Genomic DNA, 25,881 nt, shown 5'->3' with positions numbered 1-25,881 from the left:
TCTCTCTTACTTTGCTTGGTCTATTGATTCCGTCTTGGTTATCTTCGCAAGGGTGGTGGTTCATACCCCAGAGCCCTCGGGGAAGGGCGAGCCCAAGAAGGACCTTTGATTCTGAGCACACTCTGCAAGTGTGAGGACAGTGTGAGCAGAAATGGGTGTCTGGGAGCAGGAGAGGAACTCTGGGGACTGGACTGTCCTCTGGGGGACTTGTGACGTTAGTACTGTGTGTCGTTGACCTCCCTGCGTCAGCTCCCCCTCCCCATGGAGCAGGGACGGTGCCAGTCAGTGCTCACCTTGTGAGACCATCGTGATAATCAAATGAAAGAACACGGAGAGAGCTCAGGGTGGTACCCAGCACGTGGTCAGCACCTGGCACATACCCATTGTTGTTGTACACGTTACTCAGAAGGGCTTTGGAACTCCTATTCTCTTTCTTTTTGAGAATAGAGGTGGAAGGGATGCAATAAAGTGCTGAGTGTCACCTCTAAGTTGGCGCGGGGCAAGATCACTGGCCCAAAGAGCCCAGCTGCTACACTGTAGCATCATGGTAATGCCACCTAGAAATCTACAGCCACACCCCATGCCTGCAGGAGCCCCGAGATTTCAGAGGGCAGGACTGGAACATGGCGGCTACCTTTGTGCTGCGGTTCTAACGTGGCCAACAAACTTCAAAATAATCTCTTCTTGACGGGTGGTCAGTTCCTGAAATTCCACCATGGGCATATCAATCAGGCTTTTTGCTTAAAGTTTTTATTCCATTCATTCACTGCATTTAAAGTGAGCACCTGCCCTGCAGACTGCAGACAGAGATAAAACAGCTGGTGTTTGCCTTCTGGGCCTCCCCTACTATGGAGTTAGGAATTTGGAGATGGAGTCCAGGAGCACAAAGGCTTGCCAGCTAAACCAGGCAGAGGGGAGGGAGCTGCAATAATTTCCCCAGTTATAAAATGAAAAAATAAATACTTACCATGAGGTCACCTGAGCTAATGCTGGCAAAATCCCTTGTGCATAAAGAGTGCTCAACAAATAGTTTTCTCCCCCTTCTAACATGTTCTCAGTTATTTATACCTGGGTGTTAATGAGGGATCTGAGAGGAGGGTTTGCTAAGTGGGAGGAGAAAAACAAGAGTGCTGCCTTCATTTGGGGACTAGAGTGGGGGGCGGAAAGTGAAGACTTGGAGCTCAGAGATCAACTTCTCTCATATTCTTCACCCACATGGCCACATGGGCCACTCCCTTGATTGACTCTGATCTCTGCTCACATGTCCCTTTATCATGGAGGCCTTCCCAGACCACCCACCCAGTCAATCACTCCATCTCCTTACCCTGCTTTATTTTTATTTCTAGCATTCTTTCCACCAGACATAGTATACATTTGTTTGTTCAGCTGTCTTTCCTACTAAAATGTATGCTGCACAATTACAGGGACTTAGCTTGGTTCACTGCCGGGGTGGAATCTCATTGCTGACAATTATTAGCTGATTTGGCCTTCGTCAAGTTATTCACCGGTCTATACTTTTTCCATAGGGTCATTCTGATAATTAAATGCACTCATAATAAAGCAGCACTTGGCACAGTTCCTGGCAGAATGGAAGTTCTCAGTAAATGGCAGCTATTGTTATTTTGTTTCTTTTTCAGTAAATTTTTACTCCCGTCAGCTGTCTGGAGAAGACCTCTGTGCTTACTCAAGGATTCATCTCATTAGAGTGGAGCTAGAAATAGAAGCCTGCGCTAATTGAGGAACAGTGAAAATATTGCTTACTTTTCCAAAGCAGATGAACCAAAGATCTCTAGGACACTGGTTCTCGTACATGGCTGCACACTGGAATCACCTGGAGAGTTTTAAATCTTACGCCCAGAGATTCTGCTGTAGGTGTTATGGCGGGTGGCCTGAGCATCTGAATTTTCTTAAGTTCTCCAGGTGCTAACATGGAGCAGGTTTGAGAGCTGGGGCTCCAGGAGCCACCAGATTTCCCCGTGACAGTCAGCGAGACAAAGGTCTAATTATGGCCTGGCAGTTAATGCATCCTCCGAAAAGGAGCCATTTGCTCACAGACTGACCCATTAAAAATTAATCACTTTGGCCCAGCAGGGCCCCTCACTTAAAGATCGCTGTTGATTGTGATGCACCATCCCAGGACTCTAGCGCCCAACAGAGGAAAGCTTGGGAGACCAGCAGATGGGAAAACTGAGTCTGAAGCAGCTGAACAAAGCCTCCCCTCCACCCAGCTCTCTAAGCAGCCCAGCAGCTGGTGGTGGTGAGAATGGTGGTGTTAGAGCTGATGATCCTGGTGCATCTCCAAACAAACAAAACATTTTGTCACATCTTTGAACTGTAACAAAATTTAGAGTTCGTGATTTGGACCCCATGAGGATAATGTCCAAAGCTTTTATCTGTGATGGTGAGCTCTAGTTGAATTAGAAGACAACCACATTTCAAGAAAGTGCTTTTCAAAAAGAAGCCCAACTGCATTGCTCCCAATTTCCTGCTGTTTAAAAACAAGGTGGGTAGGGGGGCAGCCAGCCCTGTGGCCGAGTGGTTAAGTTCACGCCCTCCACTTCAGTGGCCCAGGGTTTCGCTGGTTCGGATCCTGGGTGCGGACATGGCACTGCTCATCAAGCCGTGCTGAGGTGGCGTCCCACAGGCCACAACTAGAAGTACCCACAACTGAGAATATACAACTATGTACCGGGGGGGCCTTGGGGAGAAAAAGGGAAAATAAAATCTTTAAAAGTAAGGGCAAGTCCATTATGCTGAGTGAGATAAGCCAGTCACAAGAGGACAAATACTGTGCGATTTCACTTAGATGAGGTACCTAGAGTAGCCAAATTCATAGAGACGGAAAATAGAAGGGTGGTTGCCAGGGGCTGGGGGCGAGAGGGATGGGGAGTCATTGTTTAATGGGGACAGACTCAGGTTTGCAAGGTGTAGAGTCTGGGGATGGAGGGTGGTGATGGTTGCACAACAGTGTGAATGTACTTAATGCCACTGAACTGTACACTTAAAAACAGTTACGACAATGAATTTTATGTATATTTTGCCACAATTAAAGATAAGTTATTTTTTAAAAAGCAATTCTATCATAATTTTAAAAAAATAAAGAGAAGTGACCTCATGGGGGCTGTGCACCTATGGGAACTGAACTGGGCTTTGGTTGATTACCATGGAAACCTGAGAAAAGATGGTGAATTTCACTGCACGGGTCCCCCAGAGCATGGAGTGGGGAAGGGGCAGCCCTGAGAAAGGAGGGCAGCAAAGCAGCATGTAGGACATCTAATGAAAACCCAGTGCAGCTCATTTGACTGCACCATTTCTTCACCCATGTGTATTTCAGCTGCATAAACGGAATGTGCCAGATGACTTACCAATGACTTGTACGCTGGGCTTTGAAGAGTGTGTTTTCCTTCCCTCAGCTTAAGAGATCCCCTGCTGCATATTTTCCTGGAAATGAGTTTAATAGAATGAGTTTGGAATCAGCAATAAGAAAGGCTATTTGGCTGTGGTGTCCTTTCTTTTTAAAAAGACTTCTACCATGCCTGATATGGACAGTGGCATAAATAAGAATTATACCTTCCGAGGAAGAAGACTGTGGAGAGGAAGGCCATATATTTCTGTTTAAACTGGGCCTCTGGGAGGGTATTGTTTTTCTAAATGATCTTTTGATGAGTGTCTGTAATATGAAGAATTAACCCCTATTATAGGTCAGTCTGCTGCTCGGTGGGAAAAAACTCCCTGGCCTGTGAGCAAGGGGGATCATAAATCCTCAGGGCAGGCAGGATATTAAAGACCATCTAGGGCCTTCTGGTCCAAGTGAGGTCCTCTGACCTGCAGCGTTGGCATCGCCTTATTCATCTGATAAGTGTAATCAGCATTTCATCCGTCCAGGTCCCCAAGTATTCGAATGTACACCAACGTCTGAGAAGCTGTGCTCCGGAGCATCCACCAGGAGAGTGGGTGCTAGCGAGCCTCTCCACGAGCTTGTCCATTCTGTGCTTGGACGCCTCTGCCTGTCTAGGAGCCCAGTCCCTCCTTGCACAGCTCTGATGGCTTTAGAGGGCTCTCTTATGTGAAAGGCAGATTCGGGTCAAAGGTGCTACATCCACACAGCCTGGGGTTGAATCCCGGCTGTGCCACTTACAGCCTGTGTGACTGTGAATAGGTTGCTTACCTTCCCTGTGCCTCTGTTTCCTCACTGTAAAATGACTATAAGGAGAGTTCCTACCTCATGGGGTTGTTGTGAGGATGAAATGAGTTAATCCACATAAAGCAGTTAGAGCAGTTAGAGGAGCTCAGTAAATGTAGGTATTATTATCAAATTGCATAGATTTCCGTCTCACACTTTGCCTCTCATTTGTCCCCAGAGCCTCAAAGAACAAGCTTCACTCCTCGTCCATGTGACAGCCTTTGCAAATGATGTCTAAAGGCAGCTTTTGTGCCCCACCCCATGCTCTCCAGGCTGACAGTGCCCATCTTTCCCATTCTTTGTGTAACATGCCTTTGATTTCCACAGCACATCCACCAGGAGGTCTCCTGGGAACCTGCGCCTCTACAGGAATCACAGCATCCATGCAACAGCCCCCACTGACCCCCCTAAGGCTAAAAGTTTTACTTCCCATAGCCTGATTTCTTTTTCCCTTGACCCAGGTTCTTCTAGATCAGACAGGAGCGAATATGTGCATTCCTGCCCCCTTCCAAGGAAGCGTGGTACCCAGGGGCCTCCTGAGCCCATTAATCCCCTGCTATCCAGACAGCAGCATCTTTGCTGCCAGCCTGGCTTGCAAACCTCTCAGGCTGTGAGTGACAGAGTGCAGAGCCAGCAGCCGCCTTGCTCCGCGAGCACACCACCCACTAGTAAGAATCAGCAGGGGCCCTACCACAGGGCAAGCCTGCCCGGGGCTAACCAGAAAAGCAGAGAGGCATGTGGCCCTTCCACAGCCTACACTGAAACTCCACTATGCCTCCTTCCCCGCTCTGCAACCCTCCACGACTCCCTTTGTCCTTCCTGGGGTTCTCAAACTGGGAGGGGGCATAAGGGTTCATTCAAGGTGGAGATCTGAGGACTGTAATTCAGTAGCTTTGGGCAATCTGCACGTCTTGCAAGCACTTCTCCTGATTCTCATGCAGGGACTGCTGACTTACAGAACAAAGGTCATTCTCCTCAGCACCCCCCAACCATGTCCCATTTGTCCACATGTCCAAATGTCTCTCTGTCCCCTGAAAATATTCTTGGTCTTCTCACTTCCCTCAGCTTTACCCACGCTGGCTCTTATCACCAACTCCAATGTTCCCCAGCACAACTATCTAAGATGTCCCCATCCATCAAGACCAACTCACACCTCACCCCCATGAAGCCTTCACTGACCCTTTTTAGGACAAAATATCACCCCTCTGCACTCTGAGCATGATTTTCCCTGCCTCCATAGACTCTCATGCGTATGCACAGTGGTGAAGGTCCAGCAGCATACAGGTTAGAGTATGGGCTCTGGAGCCAGATACCCTGGACCACTTCCTAGTCATATGACGTTGGATGAGTTGTGTTACTACCCCATGAAGAGCCTGCATCAAGAGGCTGATGGAAGGATTGCTGAATGGACTCATGTAAAATGCAAACACAGAGCCCAGCACAGAGCAAGTCCTACATAAATGGTGCCTGTGATCATTTCCTGGTCTTTCCAGTTGTCTTTTCATATTGAACATCTCGTCTCTTTAACCACAGTATACACTCTTTGAAGATAGGGATGATCTTAATCATCTTCGTTTCTGCCACAGAGGGATTTTTACTGGACCAGTGTGGGTCTGCTTCTTGGTGAGTTAAAATCAAAGTCTTCACCAGAAGTAGTTGTCACACAAAGTAAAATTTTATTTGCAGCAAATAAGGAGCCTACAGGGAATATTTCACAAAGTTGTGGCTCCCTGAGCAAGGGGAAGCAGGTGCCTTTTATTTGAGGTAGGGAATGAATATTCAAAAGGGGAGTTTGGGTGGGAAATGAATATTCAAAAGGAGAGTTCTGTCATGGCCTGTGGAGGCAGGGCAAAGCTGGTGCAGGCACAGTTGCTGTTCACACCTACTTGTGCCTAAAACTGTGGTATAGCTCCCCCCGGGCAGGGATTTTACTATGTTAATGAAGCAAAGGTTACTCTTGTACACTTCTCTGCCCATGTGCACAGGCATCACTCTGGCAGTGGGGTTTTGGTCCAGTTTAAGGTGGTTGGTGTTTAGATCTTCCTGGAACATACCTGAAACTGACAACCTCAAGGACGCACGTCTACTTCTCAGCAAAACAAGAGAAATAGGTCAGAGTGTATGGCTGGTGACAGGATGACACATGTTGGGCTCCCAGGACATATGCTAGAGACTTCTGCTTGGGAAGGTGAGACTGTCAGAGCCCCACACCATCCAGGCCTGGAAGCATCCATTCAGTATGAAGGGTGAAACAACCCTTCCCACCCTGTAATCCCCCCCACCACACGCACAGAGCTACAGTTGACTGGGCTTTTATTTTTGGGAGAATGTTGTTCACATTTAAATTCACCCTAATCCTGGGAGGGGCCAGCAGGCATGTTATCATTAAAGAGTAGATGGCTTATTGGATCATACCTTCTCTTCCAGCCTTCAGACTCCCAGACCCAAGAGATCAGGCTCAGGGCAAGTGGAGGCATAGTGAAGGCAACCAGAACAGAACTGGAGCCCACTCAGTGCTGGCTCGCCAGAGGAGCACATGGGTGCCCACCCCTCCAGGTTGAGTTTGAGGGAGGCAGTTCTGAATTCCCTGGCAGGCAGCTGGGACTGAGTCCACACTTCCCTGCTCCCTCTGCAAAGAGAATGCTCAGAGCTTTAATAATGCCTTCCCTCTGGATCAGTTGGGGCCCCTAATTACCCTCTTCCCAGGGCAGCTGCTGCTAGATTATTTCCCAAACACCTCTGAAGCTTTCAGAGTCAAAGCCTCCCCTTGGCTCTACGTGACTCTAAAAGGACAGCAAAATGGGCTGGTTGGAGCAATCACTGAAGAAGACCTAAAGGCCCCCGTGACAGGGTCTCGACAGGAAACCGTGTCCAGCTGCCTTCCGGTGGGGCCTCCAGAGTTGGCTTCTTACTTGGAACACCAAGGGACAGGATGGCAGGAGGAAGGGACACTGGGGAAAGGGCAATTCCAATCTCACTTGCATGCTGAGAGGTGGCCACGGAGAATTGCAGGCATCCTGTCTCCTCAGAGCAGTGATGCCTTACAGCTCACATGACATTGCGCCATGCATGTGCCTGCCATCCCACCCATTCCCTCCTCTGTCAGCCTGCCGATGGGCGAGCCCCCCAGGGAGACCGGGTCTGACCACTGAGGACAGGTTCCTCTATATGCAAATAGAGCTGAAACTATGCTCACACTGCAGGCTCGGGCAGGAAAGCCATTTAAGGGTTTCTGTTGAGCCAATACACTTGCCGATTTATGGGCCCTTCTGATAAAATGAAGACTCGACTCCTGTGTATTCCTTAAAGATTTTTTTTTATTATTCTAGAAAATTCTGACTTTCACTCCATCCACTCAACTGAAACTCCTCTCTTGAATGCAGATCACCAGTACTGTGTTGTGAGCCCCAGAGCCTCTCCCGCTCAGACACCCAGGGCTTATCTCAGCTGAGGGCAGGACTCCTGGCCTCCCCACCCCACAGACCCAGGAATGGAGCCTCCCATTTGTTCCCAACCCTCCTTCCTCAGGGCTCCTCTTGCTGCAGAGCCTGGCAGAAGACACCACATCTTCCCAAATTCTCCTCTGCCCCATGGCTTCTGAAACACGTCACTAAATCCTCTATGTTTTCGAAAGAGCTCAAGGGATGAGTAACCATAGGGGAGCTGCTAGTGGTTAACAAAAATCCAGCAGGTTCTTGGTTTTCATTCAAAGGTAAAGAAAAGCCAGCGTGAACTTTCCCAGCTGCTCTCATGGCCTCGCCCATAATTCCAGAGGTAGCCTTGCCCATGAGAACATCTTTCTTTTACTTTCAGGGCAGGTGTTTCAGAAGGAAGCCCCCTGCGTCCCCACTTTAGTCCTAGATGCTGCAGACAGACGAGCGTCAGTTATAGGGAATTCCATTCCATCAAAGACTGCTCATCTATATTTCAGAGAACACTCCCCTTATGTCACCTTCCCTCTGGATACTCTGCTTTAGTCTTCCTCTGACAGTCTCAGCCTCCGACTGGAAAATAAGATCAGCCCATTCTTTATTTATAACCCCCCCACCCAGAAGTGAACTCTACAGACAGTTTGGTTTGTCCCTTTAATTTTTGGAATCAAACCTCAACTCCTAACAAACTACTGTACATGCAACAACATGGATGAGTCTGGATTCATTATGCTAAGTGGAGGAATTTAGACTCAGAAGGCTACATACTGTGATTCCATTTCTATGACATTCTGTACCAGGCAAAACTAAAGGGACAGAAAACAGTGGTTGCTGGGGGGCAGGGGGTGGAGGGGTGACCAGAAGGAGGCACAAGGGAATTGTTGAGATGATGGAATTGTTATATACCTTGATTGTGATGGTGGTTAGCTGATTCTATATTTTTGTCAAAACTCATAGATCTGTACACTAAAAAGGGTGAATTTTACTGTATGTAAATTATACCTTAACAAAACTGACTTTTAAAAAGTTACTTATAATTACCAATCCTTTTTGGAACAAGGCAAGGCGTAAGTGGCTGTTAACTTTTGTAAATTCCTCACCTGCCTTTGAAAGTGGGAATTGGAACTCTCCGTAAAGTCAAGTATGTCAAAGAAGAGGATGTCAGTGGTCCCTGCAGAAGATGCCTCATTTTCTTTTTTTTTTTTTGTCAGGAAGATTCATCCTGAGCTAACATCTATTGCCAATCCTCCTCTTTTTTTGCTGAGGAAGAGTAGCCCTGAGCTAACATCTAAACCAATCTTCCTCTACTTTGTATGTGGGATGCCTCCACAGTGTGGCTGATGAGTAGATCCACACCCAGGATCCAAACTCATGAACCCGGGGCTGCCAAAGTGGAGTGTGCAGAACTTTAACCACTGAGCCACCGGGCCAGCCCCTAGAAGATGCCTCATTTTGAAGGAAGTTCAGACCACAGAAGACCTTCCTTACGCATTCATTCATTCATTCACTCTACAGTGTTAACTGAACACTTCCTAGGAGGCAGACTTGAGACTTGGCAAATCAGAAATGGCTGTGGAACAAGATACAGCTGCCGCCCATGAGGTGTTATAGTCTAGTGGTCCTAGGCAGTGGGGGACTGCAGAGAAGTAAAGAAACAGTAAGAAAACAGGGACCGTGGAGCCCCTGGGAAGAGGCATCAGCCTCATGCCAGAGTTGGGAAGCTTTTGAGAAGAAGCCAGCCTGAGTGTGGGTCAGCCAGGTAGGGCATGGGTGTGAGGACATCCGTCCATGGAATGGACACAGGCAGATGCCCAGAGAGAAAGAGGGGCACATTTAGAAAACTGTAAGAAGTTCATTTTGGTTGGAGCATTGAGGCCAGGCAATGGGTATGTGTAGTCATTTCCAGCTAAGGAGTTTTTTCCTCTTTTCCTCCTTCCTTCACTCGTTTGAGGGCCTACTCTGAAGAAATATGTGTCCCAGAGAAGAGAACCTGCTGTCATAGTTGTGGGGCTCTCAGAAGGTTTTAAACACTTCGTAAATTTTTGCTCAACAAATAAAGAGATTTCAGATTAATCGATCAAAAACCCCTGGGTCCTTAGGCTTCCTAACTTTTCGTGTCTCAGCTTGGGTCTGTGATATTTTTTACATTAGTACAAAGGAGAATTCGGATGCTAACAGGAATTGCATCAGCAAATAACAAGACCATCCCTAGAATCTTGCATGGGATCCCCTTGGTCTGAACTGTCTCACCTTGACTCAAAACGGGTGTTTTCTCACTTTAGAGAGACTATTCCAGGTAACCCAAATGGACATTTCCCAGGTTTCACTGCTGGGCCAGATTTCTGAATTGCGTAGAGAACAATTTCCAAATTGCCTGGCTAAACTTCCTATCTGTGCTAAAACACCTGTGTCATCACGCTATCCCATAATAAGGGAGTCCATCCAGACCAAGTCATGGAGCAGTGGCTGAAATCAGCTAGAACATCTATCCTCCAAAAAGACCCTCTGTAGAATGCCAGAATCCTCTGAGCCGACCAAAGCTGTGTCCACTGTGTCATTCTGAGGTGCTTCCATAACTCCCTTCACCTACACCCATTATGAAGCTGGCCTTGTCTGTTCTCGCCAGGAGCTTGGTGTCTGGCATTGTAGCAGCATTAATTCTAATCATCAGCACCAAAGCAACTGGCTTGATGTCAAATGTATGGCTATTTCTGAGATTCAGCCACCGGATAAGTGAAATTCCAGTGTCTCATCATTACTCTGTTGATGGTGGTAATAAACTTGAGTGTGGCTCCTATTTATCCATCTTACTTGTAGATGAGGGCAGATTTGTTCTACCTAGTTACATCAAGTTGGGATGGGAAATCATCCTTTTAGAATATTGGTATCCTGGATCCAGAGGAGAACTCCAGGGCCTCATAGATTCCCCCACCAAAACTTTGAGCCCCACAAACCAGACCTCTGTTCCCTAATGCTTCTTCCAGGCAAGGACCGAGGGTGAAGGGGATCTTGAAAGGCGTCCTGTCTCCGTGTGAAGGGAAACGAGAAGATGCATGGGAGGGAGGGTATCTGCAAAGGGCTGATCTTTGGAACCGGGGATTTCATCTTCCAGGGTCATCTGTCAGAAGGGTTGGTAACGAAGTGGTACCGCTCACCTCGCCTGCTCCTCTCCCCCAACAACTACACCAAAGCCATCGACATGTGGGCCGCCGGCTGCATCCTGGCCGAGATGCTCACGGGGAGAATGCTCTTTGCAGGTAAGTTGCTGACGGTGCCACCTCCCTTCTCCTCTGGTGTCCTTCTATAAAAAGGGAGAACTGACTGCAAAAAACATGCTAATCCCAAAATATACTAGCCTTTCTCTTTGAAATTACCCCCGTGGCTTTTATGGCACTGCCTATTCTCATTTCAGACAAAATACTAGAGAGGCTGAAAAGAGCCTTTTGAGCACAGAACTTTGAAAATCAAGTAATCACTTGCATTCCAACACTTTGAGATTAACCTCTGAAAACACCCACCCTACGTTTTCAGCCCCTTCCTCCTCACTCCCTGCCACTGTGAATGGTTGGTCTGGAGTGCTCATTTGGAGAGGGGACCCAGGGGGGCCCTGAACTGACCCTCCATGAGCCCAATGCAGGGAGAGGCCAAAGGGACCTTCGGGGAGCAGCTTGCGCAGAGGCCTCTCCAGTCTCAGGCCTCTCCTCCTCTCCCGTCAGAGCAGACCCTGCTGCTGTAGGCACTTGCTGGGGCAGCGTGCACAGCACTCACATATGCTTAGTGCCACACATGGCATCCTTGGGGGACACGGAAGAGCCCCAGCCTAGGCCACCAGCTTCTGGCAGACTAGAATCCATGGGGAACGGTGGTAAGGGGAGGCCCTCCATGCAGCTGGAACAGGGAGAGGCTTGGCTGGATTTATCCTAGGAGAGGTAAGTAGAAAGCTACTCAAGGGAAAATGGAAGGAAAAGTGGAAGTCAGAACAGCCTGGGAGTCAGAGAGGGTAGCAAGGACACAGACCTGAGCCACACCCGTGGTGCCAAAGCCTGACCCAGCGGTCAATGATTGCCTGGGTGTAGAAGATGAGTTAGTTTATTCCTTCCTCCCTTCCTTCCTCCCTCCCTCCCTCCCTCTGTCCCTCCTCCCTTCCTACCTTCGTTTCTTTCCTTCTTTCCTTTTGGGTGGGGACGATTGGCCCTGAGCTAACATCTGTTGCCAATCTTCCTCTTCTTTTTTTTTCCTCTCCAAAGCCCCAGTCCATAGTTGTATATCCTAATCTAAGTTCTTCTAATTCTTCTATGGGGATACCGCCACAGCGTGGCTTGATGAGTGGTATATAGGTCAGGATCTAAACCAGCAAACCCCTGGCCCTCGTAGCGGAGTGCGTGAACTTAACCACTACACCACCAAGCCGGCCCTTGATGAGTTAGTTTCCGAGACACATAGAGACTGAAGCCTCTTAGGGATGAGAACAGTGTCCATTTCCCGCATCCACCATGATGCCTGGCAGGGAGAAGGTGCTCCACAAATAATTATTTGTTGAATGAATAAATGAATGAGTGACTGAAGGAGTGAATGAATGCTTGGCTCCATGCTGTCCCGCCACACTTCTCCCACAGACCTGGCGTAGCCTGTCTTCCTCCCTCTGCCCAAAGGAGCACAGAGGTACTGTGTTCAAGATTCATTCCAAACCCAATTTCTTATTTCTGATTTTTTTCCTCCTAATTGGAATCCTCCTAATTGGAGATCAAAAACTAAGGCTCATTCCTAGCCTTAAAATCATTTCCATCCCCAGCCTGGTAAAGAACAGGCAGAGAGGCATATGGGAAGGGGCCTTCGAAAGCCTTGGGCCAGGCTGTTCCCATCACCTTAGCACTAGCTGACTCAGTCTATGTCAGAGTGGTCCATTCCAGAGGCAGAGACATGTGACAAAGCCAAGCCTCAAAGACAGCAAGCAGCCTGCCCACAGTCACACAGCAAGTTAGTGGCAGAGTGACAACAGGAACCCAGGGCCCCTGGCTCCCAGCCTACTGCTGCTCCCACTATTCTGTGTTGCCCTTCCCAGGCTCCTGGAGCCACTTTGGGGCTTCCATACACTGCAGCCACTTGGGCAGCACGCTTGACCATCTGGTGTTTGCCTCCCCAGGGGCACATGAGCTGGAGCAGATGCAGCTCATCCTGGAGACCATCCCTGTGATCCGGGAGGAGGACAAGGACGAGCTGCTCAGGGTGATGCCTTCCTTCGTCAGCAGCACCTGGGAGGTGAAGAGGCCGCTGCGCAAGCTGCTCCCCGAAGTGAACAGCGAAGGTACCTGAGCCTGACAGCCAGGCCAGCGTCTGGAGGCTGCGCTCTGGCTTCACCTCGGGGGAGTGGGGGCGGTGGTGTCCTTCCAAAAAGACCAGTCATAGTCCCTGGATGCAGAAGCTGAGGCTCCCTGGCAGTGGCATTTGTCCCAGCTGCTTCACGCTGAGGATGACTGGCCTTGGGTTCGGCCATCAGGCAACTCTGGAGGCAGTCATCAGTGTCCTCCATATTCTCAGAGTGGTCCCTCTGGAAGGTTGATGTGGAGGTTGGCTTGGCTGAAACATGAGGAAACTTCTGGGGGTGACGGAAATATTTGATATCTTCAGTGTGATGGTAGTTCCAGGGGTTCAAAAACATCATTGACCTGAACACTTAAGATTTATGCATTTTACTGGTTGCAAATTATACCCTAATTGAAATCAACCCTGAATTTTCTTCCTTTTCTTTCTTGTCTTCCTCATTTGCCTTCCTCCTTCATCTCCCTTTACTGTTTTGCCCTTGGAAGGCATGGTGTGGTGCAGAGAACATGAGCTTTATCAGCTTGAAAGCCAGACCCAGCCTCAATGCCCAGTTCCACCAGTGACTAGCCATTTGGCCTTGGGCAAGTTTCTTAACTTCTCTGTATCTCAGTTTGCTTGACTGTAAAATGAGTGCAATAATATATGTCACATAGTGTCATTGTGACGAGTAAGTAGAATAGTATTTTTTTTTTAAAGATTTTATTTTTTTCCTTTTTCTCCCCAAAGCGGCCCGGTACATAGTTGTATATTCTTCGTTGTGGGTCCTTCTAGTTGTGGCATGTGGGACACTGCCTCAACGTGGTTTGATGAGCAGCGCCATGTCCGCGCCCAGGATTCAAACCAACGAAACACTGGGCCGCCTGCAGCAGAGTGCGTGAACTTAACCACTCGGCCACGGGGCCAACCCCTAGAATAGTATTTTTAAAGCTCTTGGCATAGGATAGTTGCTCCATCTATCTTAGACATTACGTTATGAGTGGGCCTCAAACCTGCCAGAGGCTTCCTTATGAAATCCCCATGTTAGGTAGGATATAGGTTCAGCCAACTATAAGAGAGACCCAAATCCACAATGACTTAAATAACATTTATTTCATATTTAAGAAAAAAGAGGGGCCAGCCCGGTGGTGCAGCAGTTAAGTTTTCACATTCTGCTTCGGTTGCCCAGAGTTTACTGGTTTGGATCCCGGGCGTGGACATACACACCATTTGTCAAGCCATGCTGTGGCAGGTGTCCCACATATAAAGTAGAGGAAGATGAGCACGATTTCACTCAGGGCCAGTCTTCCTCAGCAAAAAAGAGGAGGATTTGGTGGCAGATGTTAGCTCAGAGCTAATCTTCCTCAAAAAAAATGAACAAACAAAAAAACTAAAAAAAAAAAAAAGAAAAAAAAAGTTTACTTCTCTTTCATATAATAATCCAAAAGCAGACAGTCCAGGGCCAATATGGTGGACCTGCCCTACAAAGTCGTCCAGGGGCCCAAGCCCCTTCTATCTTGTCATTCTGCCATCTTAGGGTGCTGCCCCTACCCCCTGGAGAAAGGTGGGGAAGGGGGGCGCTCCCCTTGCCCTTAAGGTTGTGAGCCAGAATTTGTACACCTCACCTCCATTCACGTCCTGTTGGCCAGAACCTAGTCACATGGCCCCATCTCACTGCAGTGGAAGCTGCGAAGTGGATATTTATTCCATGATACTTTGTGTCCATTATTGTGAAAGAGAACAGACATAGGGTACAACTAGCAGTTTCTGCCACCCTCCTCCCCATCAAGAAACCAAAAACTTGGACTAACAATGTCTTTGGCCATGATCCCCATTCAATCAGTAAACTGCCTCAGTTTGCCCATCATTAAAGGGGAAGAGGGATAATTTGATTCACCACAAATTAAGACTCAGCCCATCCATATTTACTTTGATTCCCAGGCCTCTGTAGAAATCCCACCATGACAAGAGGCGTATTCAACTCTTAGGAATTCTGGATCAAGGATGTGTCTACCCATGTCCCTTCCCCCAAGCAACCACACACATAGCAGCCCCTTGGTGACTTGGCTCTGAGAGTGGTGGGCCTTGTCTCGATGAAATCAGAATTGGTGCCAGGTGGAAGATAAAGCTCCTCACTGTCATCACCAGCATCAGCCAACATTTATTCAGCCACTGTGGCTAGAGAACTGTGCTAGGTTTGGAAATTCAAAGAGGCCTAAGAGATGGTCTAGCTGGGAAGGTAGGGAACGCCCATCAGAGATGAGTATGAAGGTTAAGGAGCACAGCGAGAGGGGCCAGCGAGAGCTCCAGGCATTTGGAGAGGGGAAGAGAGCCCCCGAGCACTGACAGGCACAGGGAGCTGCCCTAGTGGAGTGGTGAGGGCTCAGATCAACAGGACAAGTCACAAACCTGATTGTAGGACGTGGAGCTGGACAGGTGAGAAGGGCCGAGAGGCCCAGCTGCTGGTGAGTGTGGACTCGATCCTGTAGCTGAGCAGATGTTCTCTAACGCCAGGCTTGCTTCACCCTCCCAATGTGCCAGCTGCAACCAACATTTTCTGATTGGCCTCTGGCCTTGAAAAGTGGCCTCAATCAGCCTCCAGCCTTAGGGTAATGAGGTGGCACTGAAATGAAATGTCAGCAGGAGAGAGGGCATTAAGCCCCTCTGCCCAGAAGAGCCAGCTGGTGACCCTCGGTTCACTCCCCCACTGCATATTTGATGCCCCGCGGGCCTGGTGAGAGGCAAGCAGGTGTCTGGCTGAAGCCCTCAGAGGCTCAAAGGACGTGGTCCAGGTGGACTGGGTCCCTCAGCAGCCGAGACAGCCATGACGCCACAGGCGCAGGACAAGGGAGCAGGCCCTGAGACTGCACTGGGGCACTCAGTTCTGATCTCCGTCTACTATAAGAAGTAAATATAGAACCAGTGACAAACCCGATGAGGAGACCTAATATACGGAACAGGTCACAGGAGAGCTCGGGGTGAAGCAGGGTTGAGGGGCTCAGGACCCTGCCCACCTGCCTCTCCATCTCCAGAGATGCCCCTGAGAGTCTTTCCAGGACCCCTAGGCTCTGAGGAGTCCAGTCTGGAATCCACTAGGCCACAGGAAGGTGACAAGATTGCACAGAAGCCTCAATATGCTAGAAGCACCTTAGAAACATCTAGGAAGGTTGAACTAGAGAAAAGGAGTTGGGGGGTGTGGTTTATGAGTTAAGGTAAAGCTAGAGCTGCAGCAGATAAACCTCAAGTCTGCACGGCTCCCCGCCCCCAGCAGTGGGTCACTGCTCTGCTCAAGGCCAGACAGAGTCGGGGAGCCAGAGGGCCATGGCTGGGACTCAGGCCATCCGCCATCTTCAACACATGGCTTCCAAGGTCCCCCTGGGCACCAACTCCCAGCTGAAGCCAGAGGCAGAGAGAGCAGACACTCTTGCAGGATTCTTTATAGGTCGAGCCTGGAAGCGGGCTGCACATGTCACTTCCCCCTGTTCCATTGGCTCCAGTCACCTAGCCACACCTAACTGCAGGGGAGGCTGGGAGCTATAGGCCAGCTGTGGGCCAGGAGGAAAGGGGGCTTGCATGGGGTATGGCTGCTGCCTTGAAACATGAGAGGGGCAGTCATGGGGCAGAGAGAACATGGTCATTGGGGGACCACAGAGGGAGGGCTAGGCTCAGGGGTGGAAGTTCAAGGGGGCAGATTTAGGTTTGATGTAAGGCAGGATTTCTACTATTCCCAGAAGTGTCTGGGTACCTGCAAGAGGACCAGCTGTCAGGGAGAGGAGAGAGGAGATTCTCATCCTTACTAGAATCCGTGGAGTGGCCTTCGGGACTGGCACTTTCCAACTTCAGGGTTCCCTGGGTCTTTTTTAATAATGATGATAATGGTGATGATGCCTGCCAATGTTTAGAGCTTTTAACTCTCTCATTTCCTTGTAAAAGGTCCAGTGTAATAGATGGAGCCGAGGGAGGGGCCAGGGGCCCAAAGAGGAAAGGCTTGCCCAGCCTGGAGCTGGGCAGCGCAGAGCTGGGCCATGCACCAGAGTGCCCGATTCTCCCCAGTCCTGAGAATTTGTGAGGCTGATCCTCCTTCAGGTCTGCAGCCCTGGGCCCAGAAGCATCCCCTGAGCCCCCAGAGCATTTGGGGGTGATCAGAGTTACAGCTGCCTAACCGATCTTTTGGTCTAAGGTTACAGAGCAGCACCGCATCCTCCTGGGAGGCCAGTGACCTTCTGAATCCATCAATTTCCTGAATCGTTGATGAATTTCCTGCAAAGAGATCCAAGACTAGTGTGAGGGGCAGGGTAATGGCACGGGCTGAGGCCCACCGGGAGCCCCTCTGAGGGGACAGCAGCCTGGGCCTGGAGCTCAGGGGCATTCCTCCCTTTCCATGTGGGCTGTAACCTGATTAGCCAAGTCATGATTTTAGTGGAGCCTCCAGCACTGAGAACTAATACAAAGTTCCAGGTTAGACCTTGCCCTGAGATAACCCAAGGCCCAGCTCACAGGGCAGATGGGTGCCCCTACTCCTGCTTAGGAAAAAGGGCACCAGGACCTGTGTGCACAGCTGATGTTCAGCCAATACACCCCCATAATGCCCTACTGGCTGCTGACATCTTGATATACCTTCATGCTGGTTGGCAAATAGCCACTGCACAGGGCTTCCAAGTGTCCCTTCCTGTCCCCAGGTTCCAGCTTCCCAGGACCTCCCTATGGCCTGGCCACTAAAGGTCACTGCCTAGAACAGCAGAGGGGCTTCAGCCTGGTGGTTAACTATGTTGAAGATCAAGCCTGCCCGCCTTTGTTTGTCAGACCTCCAGGGATAGCATATGGCAGGAAGAGCTCTGGGCTGTCGGGCCCTGTCCCGCTCACCCACCTCCACAGTGGCCTTTCACACTGAGGCTCCTTACTGCTGGCTCCTGCACAGCACTCAACCTGTGACAAATGGGAGGGGTGGAGAAATACCCCAGCTTCCCCACCCAAGTGGAACCATCTTGGAGCTGTGTCTCATGCTGTCTCCTGGAAGACCCCAATGGTACTGAGCCCCAAAGAGGCATCTGCTCATTGGTTCATCTTCCATCAGCTTCTTTCCCCTCCCCTACTGGTGCTTCCTGCGATCACTGCCACATAAACTACCTTCCCCCCTAACCCTTGTCTCTGGAGAAATCCAGCCTAAGGCAGACCCCTGGACCCCTGTAACCTATGGTGACCTTAAGCCAGACCCTTTATCCCCCGGGCCTCTATTAATTCTTTTGTGAAGTCAAAAAAGCAGCATCAGCTCTGAATTTGTCACTGGATTGTTGTGAGGATCATGAGAAAGAAAATGGCTAAAACCCTTTTTACCAATGGAAAAGTACAAACACCAGGGAACATCACCACGCTGAGGAGCCTCATTCTCAGCTTGGCAGGGGCAACAAATGACCTTCATGTCCTGCTTTACTCCCCACAGCCATCGACTTTCTGGAGAAGATCCTGACCTTTAACCCCATGGATCGCCTCACAGCCGAGATGGGGCTGCAGCACCCCTACATGAGCCCCTACTCATGCCCCGAGGACGAGCCCACCTCACAGCACCCCTTCCGCATCGAGGATGAGATTGACGACATCCTGCTGATGGCCGCCAACCAGAGCCAGCTCTCCAACTGGGACAGGTGCAGTTCCAGGGGTGTGCAGCCCCGGAGTCTAGAGCCCACATTCCCATCCTCCCTTTTCTATTTTGCCTCCATGACCTTTCCCTCCTTCTCTCAAGTTCTATAGTCCATGGGGCGCTTTCCCCCTACTTAGCTTCCTGCCTTTCTCTCTCCTGTCCCCTGACACAACACTCTCAGTAGATGACCAGCCGTGTCTTGCATATGTAGATCAGGGGCCTTCCTTTGTGCCACACAGCCACCAGCTTCCTCCCCACCCTGAGTATACTGAACACAGGGCTCGATACAATGTTCAGGAAGTTTTTAATTGAATACCCACTGTAGGAGCTCACATCTAGCAGGCTGGGAATTTTCCCTTGAGAAGTCAAATGCAGCAATGCGAGGAAAGAAAACAACATGAAATTTACCACTACACAATACTTGCATGTGGCTGACATCATTTGCACCTCCTGAGAGTGCCATTAAGCGAGGGGCCGTTATTATTGCCCATTGACACATGAGGAAGCTACAGCTCAGAGAGATTAGAGATTGGCATTGTGTCACACTACTAACACCTGGCCCGTTTGGGGTCCTCGCTAATCTGCATCCATGTCAGACACTGCTAAGGAATCACAGGACCCTTTCCCACTAACCAGATGAGACCTGAGAATCCTTCTCTACACAGTGTCTCCAGAAGTCACTACCAATGAATCAGAGTTGGGTAGAAGATACGTTTTTTACCAATCTCTGCATGGGCACATAATGATCTCTTAGGTCCTCTCCTTTTCTGATCTTCCTAGCTCAGGCAGCTAAACTTTGGGGCATCTCCATCTGCTAATCCTGGGAGGGAGAGCTGAGAGCTGCTCCATTTAGAAATAGAAGTCGAGGGCTTAGCAACTAGGGCTCCGAGGGGTCCTAAACCGGAGCCCCACTGTTATGGGAATGTGACAGCTAGTTACATAAGTGACAGATGAGCAATTTCTCCTTTTCAGTCATTTGACAGATGATGGGTTTCAGATTAAGGAGGCACTGAGGGAGGGCCAAGGCAACATTGCTATTTTTGGACAGGTTTGTTGTCATCGACTGTTGTTATGAAGAGTTGCCAGCAAATAGAGATTAATGACGATGCTTTTGCCACCCCCACGCTAGGCCTGCCCTTGCCTATGGTCCCTGCAGCCCCTCCCCTTCCACTCCACAGCATCTAGGGGCAGGGAGTGCTGGCTCAGCGAGGTTCATCCTGTGCTTATCATGGCTGCGGCATGGGGTTGGCACCAGGAAAAGCTGTAGCAGGCTTCTTCGGCCGCTGCCCCTCAACTCTGACCATCTCCAGACCTCGTGCACTTCTGCTCCCAACCTTTCCCATCACACCTGCATGAAGGAGGAGCATGACAAAGACCATGACAAACCTCGTGCTACAGGCACTGCTGCTTTAGGCAAACTGCATAACTTCTGAACACTAGTGTCTTCGTCTATAAGGTGCGGGTGCTACTACTAACTCCGCGGGGTTGCTGTGAAGACTAAAGATAACTTACTTTTGGCCTGTGGCCTGTGGCAGCCAAGGGTTAGGGTCTTCACAAGTTCTTCCTCCTAGAAATCTCTGCAGTTTCGAGGACCCTCATGAGAGGAGGCAGTGTTCGCCTCCAGGAGTGACTCCTGCCCTAATGGCGTCACTGGGAAGGCGGGCGGTACTGAGGCTGTCCCATGCCTTGCAAACCATACCGTGTGGACTGCCGCTACCCGTCCGCCCTTCACACGGCCAAACCTGCCTGTCCTTGGTGTGTTGGTTTTTCCTACGTGAGTGCTAGGCCTCCTATTCCGAGAGCAGCTGGCTGCTGGCTGCTGCCTCCTCTGTGCTCCCTGTCTTGCTCCCCACAGTTCTGCAAAAAGCACCTGGCACAGGGAGGGACAGCTTAGCCCAAGCGGATGGCCTGCCCGCCTGCCAGCCTGCCCTTCATTTGCTCTTGGCTAGCTGATTTCACTCTCCACAGCTGCCGGACAGACGACAGAGGGCAGAATTCTCTCTTTGGATCTCTGGCCTCTCCTGAGGGTGTCTGTAATCTTTCCGCAGGCCTCACCTGCTCTACATCCGTGCAGGGTGCTGTGGAGCATCCAACCAGATCCACTAGGGCAGGAGTTCTTAGCCCTGGCTGTACCTTAGTATCCCCTGGGGAGGTTTTTAAACCATGCTGATGCAGGACCCCACCCTAGACCTACTGAATCAGAATTTGCGGCATGGGGTAGGCTGGAATTTTATTTTTAGTTCCCCCAAGTGACTCTAATCTGAGCCAGGGCTGAGAAGCACCCCCACTAGGGCCTTGCTACTCAAAGTGTGGTCCCTGGACCAGCAGCATCAGCAGCACCTGGGGGCCTGATAGAAATGCAGAATCTCAGGCCCCATCTCCCATCTCTTGGATCAGGATCTGCATTTTAACAAGGTCCCCAGGCAATTTGTGTGCATATCAGAGTTTAAGGAGCACTGCATAGTGGATCAGCTAGAAAGAACGTTCTGTGAGGACAGGGGGTTTGTTGTTTTTTTCACTACTGTGTCTGGTAATGCCTAAAACAATGCCTGGCACATAGGTGCTCAGGAAATACTTGTAGGGGATTGAATGAATATAAAAGAACACAGAGTTAAGCTAAACACTTGGTCCCTCTACCTGAGCCCTCAAGGCTCACCATTACCTTGTCGCATCACCCTCCCACCTTGGGAGTGGAGGGGACAGGAGCTGGAGGGACTGGGAAGGAATGAAAAGCCGGCCTGTGGGTGGCAGACAGGGATTAGGGGGTTTGGCTCCGTCCGCGAAGCCACCCCGCCTGGGGGGGTCCGATCACCGTTCCGTCTGACCCTTGCAGGTACCCTGTGAGCTTGTCGTCGGACCTGGAGTGGCGGCCCGACCGGTGCCAGGACGCGAGCGAGGTGCAGCGCGATCCACGCGCGGGCTCGGCGCCGCTGGCGGAGGACGTGCAGGTGGACCCGCGCAAGGACTCGCAGAGCAGCTCCGAGCGCTTCCTGGAGCAGTCGCATTCGTCCATGGAGCGCGCCTTCGAGACCGACTACGGGCACTCCTGCGACTACAAGGTAGGGTCGCCGTCCTACCTGGACAAGCTGCTGTGGCGCGACAACAAGCCGCACCACTACTCGGAGCCCAAGCTCATCCTGGACCTGTCGCACTGGAAGCAGGCGGCCGGTGCGCCCCCCACCGCCGCGGTGGCCGCGGACCCCGGGGCTCGCGAGGATGAGCCTGCCAGCCTCTTCCTGGAGATCGCGCAGTGGGTCAAGAGCACGCAGGGCGGCCCTGAGCACTCCAGCCCGCCCCGCGAGGGCCCCGAGCGCCGCCTGTCTGCCTCTCCGCCCGGCCGCCCGGCCCCAATAGACGGGGGCGCCAGCCCCCAGTTCGACCTGGATGTGTTCATCTCCCGCGCCCTGAAGCTCTGCACCAAGCCGGAGGACCTGCCGGACAATAAACTGGGCGACCTCAACGGCGCGTGCATCTCCGAGCATCCTGGGGATCTCGTGCAGACCGAGGCCTTCTCCAAAGAAAGGTGGTGAGGGCGGAGGTGGCGCCCCAGGCCCCCAAGCAGGAGGCCCCACCCGGGACAGCCTGGGCCTGGCAGGAGGGGGCCACCTCCCTGGCACCTCCACCACCCCTTCCACGCCTCTCTGCTGCCTTGAGGTTAGCAGAACACAGGAAGGATCCGAGGAGTGAGAGGAATGTCCATTTCTTAAACTGCCTTAATAACTAGCCTTTAACCTCTGGGAGCGGGTTTGAACAGGAGCCTAGATTGGGGGCTGACTGCTCTCCCAGTGCAGAGGAGGCCCTGGCTTTTTATAAGTGGTGGTGTGCAGGGAAGAAACATGTCTTCGGCAGCAGTGTCTGCAGGCCGTGCCTGGGTGGCTGGGTGCAGAGGAACCTTGCAGGCACAGTGTTGAAACCATCTCACCCAAGTGGCCTCAACTGACAGGTGAGGAAGGACAGAGAGCCCCAGAGAAGCAAGTGACTTAAGGTCAGGGCCTAGTCAGTGTCCCAGAAAGCCTTGAATCCCAGTCTCCTGCCCCCAGGCCAGTGTCTGTCCACTACATAATGTCTTCCTCCGCTGGGGTCACTCTGGCTTTTCAATCAGAAAACATGGTCCAAGGTGTTTCTTCCCTGTCCATTACCATCTAACCCATTCTATATTCTTTTATTCAGAGCAATGTTTCTTGTATTCCAAAATTGGAAACTGAGCCAGTTTTACCCTAGTCACCAAGCATACTTTTTCTGGCTCTTCAGGTCCTTAAAAATTCCCATCTGCCACACCCCTGTATTTGCCTCACCCCTGCATGGTCTGAAATCTTTATTTCAGACCAGACCAGTTTGGGGTCTGTGGATAAAATAACTCATTCTCTTGGGCCTGTGCACACACCTCCTCCAGAACTCCCTATGCACTTTCCAGAAATGTGCGCAGACACAAAGACACAGCCCTACTTCCTGAGGGGACATCATACGTGGGTGAGCTTGAAGACAGCTATTCCAAGACTCCCTCCAGCCTGCACCCCACTCCCCCATGCACGTATACACAGCTCCTCTCCAACCTGACACTGGGAACTCATGTTGTCAGCATGAGGACGAAAACAGTAAGATGCCCACCATAGAGAAACTGTGTTAGGAGAGAAGATTTCACATAAGACCTATCAGGCTTCATTAATACCACCCTTGATTTTGATTGCCCTTTTAGCCTTGGCAAAGAGCAGCCCCTAAAGAAATGCACTGGAGAGCAAGTGGCCTTGGGGGCAGGAATCCAGAAAGATAGGACGGTATGAAAGGTGGGATGCCAACAGCGAGGGCCCTCAGGGGTCAGGCACCAGCATGGGGACCCCATGACAAAGGAAGGGACTCCAAGCCACCATGCCCCTCATCGCTTAGGCTAGGATGAGTTTGGAGCATGCAAACCCAGAGGTGTGCTGGCACACAGAACCTGGGGTGATGGTGTGTGGCCCAGCAGGGGCTCTGCAGAAGCATAGTCCACCCCCTGGAATGCTCTGCCATTTCCATCACTGGTGTTCAGCTCCCCATCCCCAAAGATACCCACAGGAAGTCTAGCCAATCTGTAAGCAGAATTGTCCCCAGTGTTGGTCTTGGGCTGTGGTCACCCTCACCTCAACAGCACCTTAAATCTAATCAGCTAACTAGGATTTGTACATTGAAACCTGCTACACGTTAGAAACTTATATTTAAAAACAGAATTAATCACACTGACCAATTTTTAAACGGAAAATATGTAAATATGAAGTGTTTTGGTTTTTCTTTCTTTTTTTTTTTTAAAGAAGAGGAAATGTACACCGCTCCTCATGTGCCATTTGTCCTCAGAGGGCGGCTTTACATTTTTGGTAAAGGAACAAGCTGCTGACCTTGACTAGGAGTTCATATATAATTGTTATTACAGAGGAATTGTTATTACTACTCATGTTTTAAAAAGATCTATTAAACGTTATTAAACTTGATCAGGACGGGCCAAATAAAGTTTTATTGGAACACAGACTCACTTATTAAGTATTGTTTCATTCATTTATGTATTATCGGAGTCTGTCTTGGCACTGATTGATTCATCGGAGCCTGACTGGCTTCTCCCTGCACCCCTGAAGGCCAGTGTTTTGAGGGGTTGCAGTTGGAGGGGAGAGGAGAATCTCCACAGGTTGGAAATCAGGGAAGTGATTCCAGAATCTCCTGGGTCAGGCCTGGTGTCTGTGTTGTAGATTTCAGACCATGTCTTGGAGCCAAAACTCTGAATCTTCTGACCAAGGCTGATTCCTTCCAGTCACAAAAGGTGCCAGCATCATGGGATTTTGGGGAGCCAACCCCAAAAAATACCCACAGAGCCACACCTCCCAGATGCCTGAGAGCCCACCCAGCTGAAGCCCACCCCTTTGTAATACCTGCCTCAAAGCGTTAGCCCAAACTTCGTTTTTCAACAAATGTAAACATAGACAATAGAGAGGGGTTTTAAAATTTGTTTCTGTTTATTTTGGCTTTCCTGAAAGGCCCTTTAATTAAAAGAACTTTCTACTGTTGCAATGCATTTGAGCCAAGAGAAGCACCCTCTTAAGCCAATTATGGGGTTCTCACCAAAGTGTCGGCTGAGAGTGACTATCTCCCTGCCAGGCGACGGGAGTAAAGAGAGTGGTCCGGAGCTGTGGCAGAGTCCTGGTTGAAATCTTAGATTGGAGAAGCCTTGAGGCCCAATTTGAGGCTTAGGCTGCTAGAATACAGGAAATAAGGTTTGAGGTGGAGGAAGTTCAGAAGCCCCAACAGCAAACAGCAGCAAAAGGAAAGAACTAAGAGGAGGAAGGAAGGCTGCTCTCCTCATGCACTCGTGTGTTGTCTGATCCTGTCACCTGTGATGCTGTGTTTCTACTCACAACGCTTCTGACGCTAAATGCAAGTTTTCCACACCAAACAATTCTCCAGTTCTCTGCAGACTGGCCTTAGAAGCTGCTCCTCCGGGCAGCTTCTGCCTGACTCAGGGCCTCATCTATGCAGTAAGGAAAGTAGGATGGGGCACTGGCTTAGTTTCCTTCAGAAGCAAACCTGAGACAAAGAATCAAGTGCAAGTAATTTGGGCCTAGGAGGAAGGACCTCAGGAGACACGGAGAGCAATGGGGAAGTGATGGGGACAGGAAGGAAGCCAGCAAAGGATGAAAGTCAGCGCTGTGGGCAATGGCAGCTTAATCCTGGCGGGGAGCTCCATTAGGCAGAAGGAACGTCCACCTCGGGGCCTTCCCACCCAGCCACTCCTTGGCTGATGATACTCTCCTGGGCTGCTACTTCCCCACCACCTTTGGGCGTGTCCTGGGGCAGAACAGGCTCCAGTGGCCAGAGAAAGGCCACAGGCAAAAGGACACAGGTGTTGGCAGATAGGAGTTGGGCTGGCACGCACAAAGGCGAGGGCAAAGGGATGTCGGTAGAGCGCCTACAACACCCACAGGTGTCAACAATAGAATAACATGAAGAGGCTCCAGGACCCATGCAGAGTATGCTTGCTAGTGTTGGCAATACCTTTGGTTTTGTCAACCCTTCCTCCCTCCCTACAAGGATTAAATTGGCCACAGGGCAGGAAGCCTCAGCTAAAGCTCCAGTAAGCAGAGGTGAAAGTAGCTGGAGGTACTAAGTTGAGTTGCTACCTAAGCAGCCCATGGCTTTTCCTTTAATCCCTGGAACATCCCAAGCTCACCATCAGTGTCCCTGCCAATAGTCTCACTAATCCAACTCTGGCATCAGCAATCCCCATCACTGTTGAGAAGTTCAGGTATCAAACCAATGGGGGTCTTTGTGTCAGAACCAACTGGTGGGCCTTTGGCTTGAGTGCAAGAGCT

At 50.4% G+C, this 25,881-nt stretch overlaps 1 protein-coding gene across 1 annotated transcript in view; it reads left to right on the top strand.

Moving 5' to 3' along the window:
- MAPK4 (mitogen-activated protein kinase 4) overlaps positions 1-24,017 on the top strand; it is a 58,303-nt gene extending 34,286 nt beyond the window's left edge. The window contains exons 2-5 of the mRNA XM_046671140.1: positions 10,727-10,871; positions 12,758-12,919; positions 18,353-18,554; positions 21,384-24,017. Of these exons, the coding sequence (XP_046527096.1) occupies positions 10,727-10,871; positions 12,758-12,919; positions 18,353-18,554; positions 21,384-22,080 (1,206 nt within the window). The 3' untranslated portion in view covers positions 22,081-24,017. The remainder of the gene's footprint in view (positions 1-10,726; positions 10,872-12,757; positions 12,920-18,352; positions 18,555-21,383) is intronic.
- The last annotated feature ends 1,864 nt before the right edge of the window (positions 24,018-25,881 follow it).

Source organism: Equus quagga, chromosome 9 (genome assembly GCF_021613505.1).
Source record: "Equus quagga isolate Etosha38 chromosome 9, UCLA_HA_Equagga_1.0, whole genome shotgun sequence".
NCBI classification, from domain to species: domain Eukaryota; kingdom Metazoa; phylum Chordata; class Mammalia; order Perissodactyla; family Equidae; genus Equus; species Equus quagga.
The sequence above is the reverse complement of the archived record's forward strand: the minus strand, read 5'-3'. Positions and strand labels throughout refer to the sequence as shown.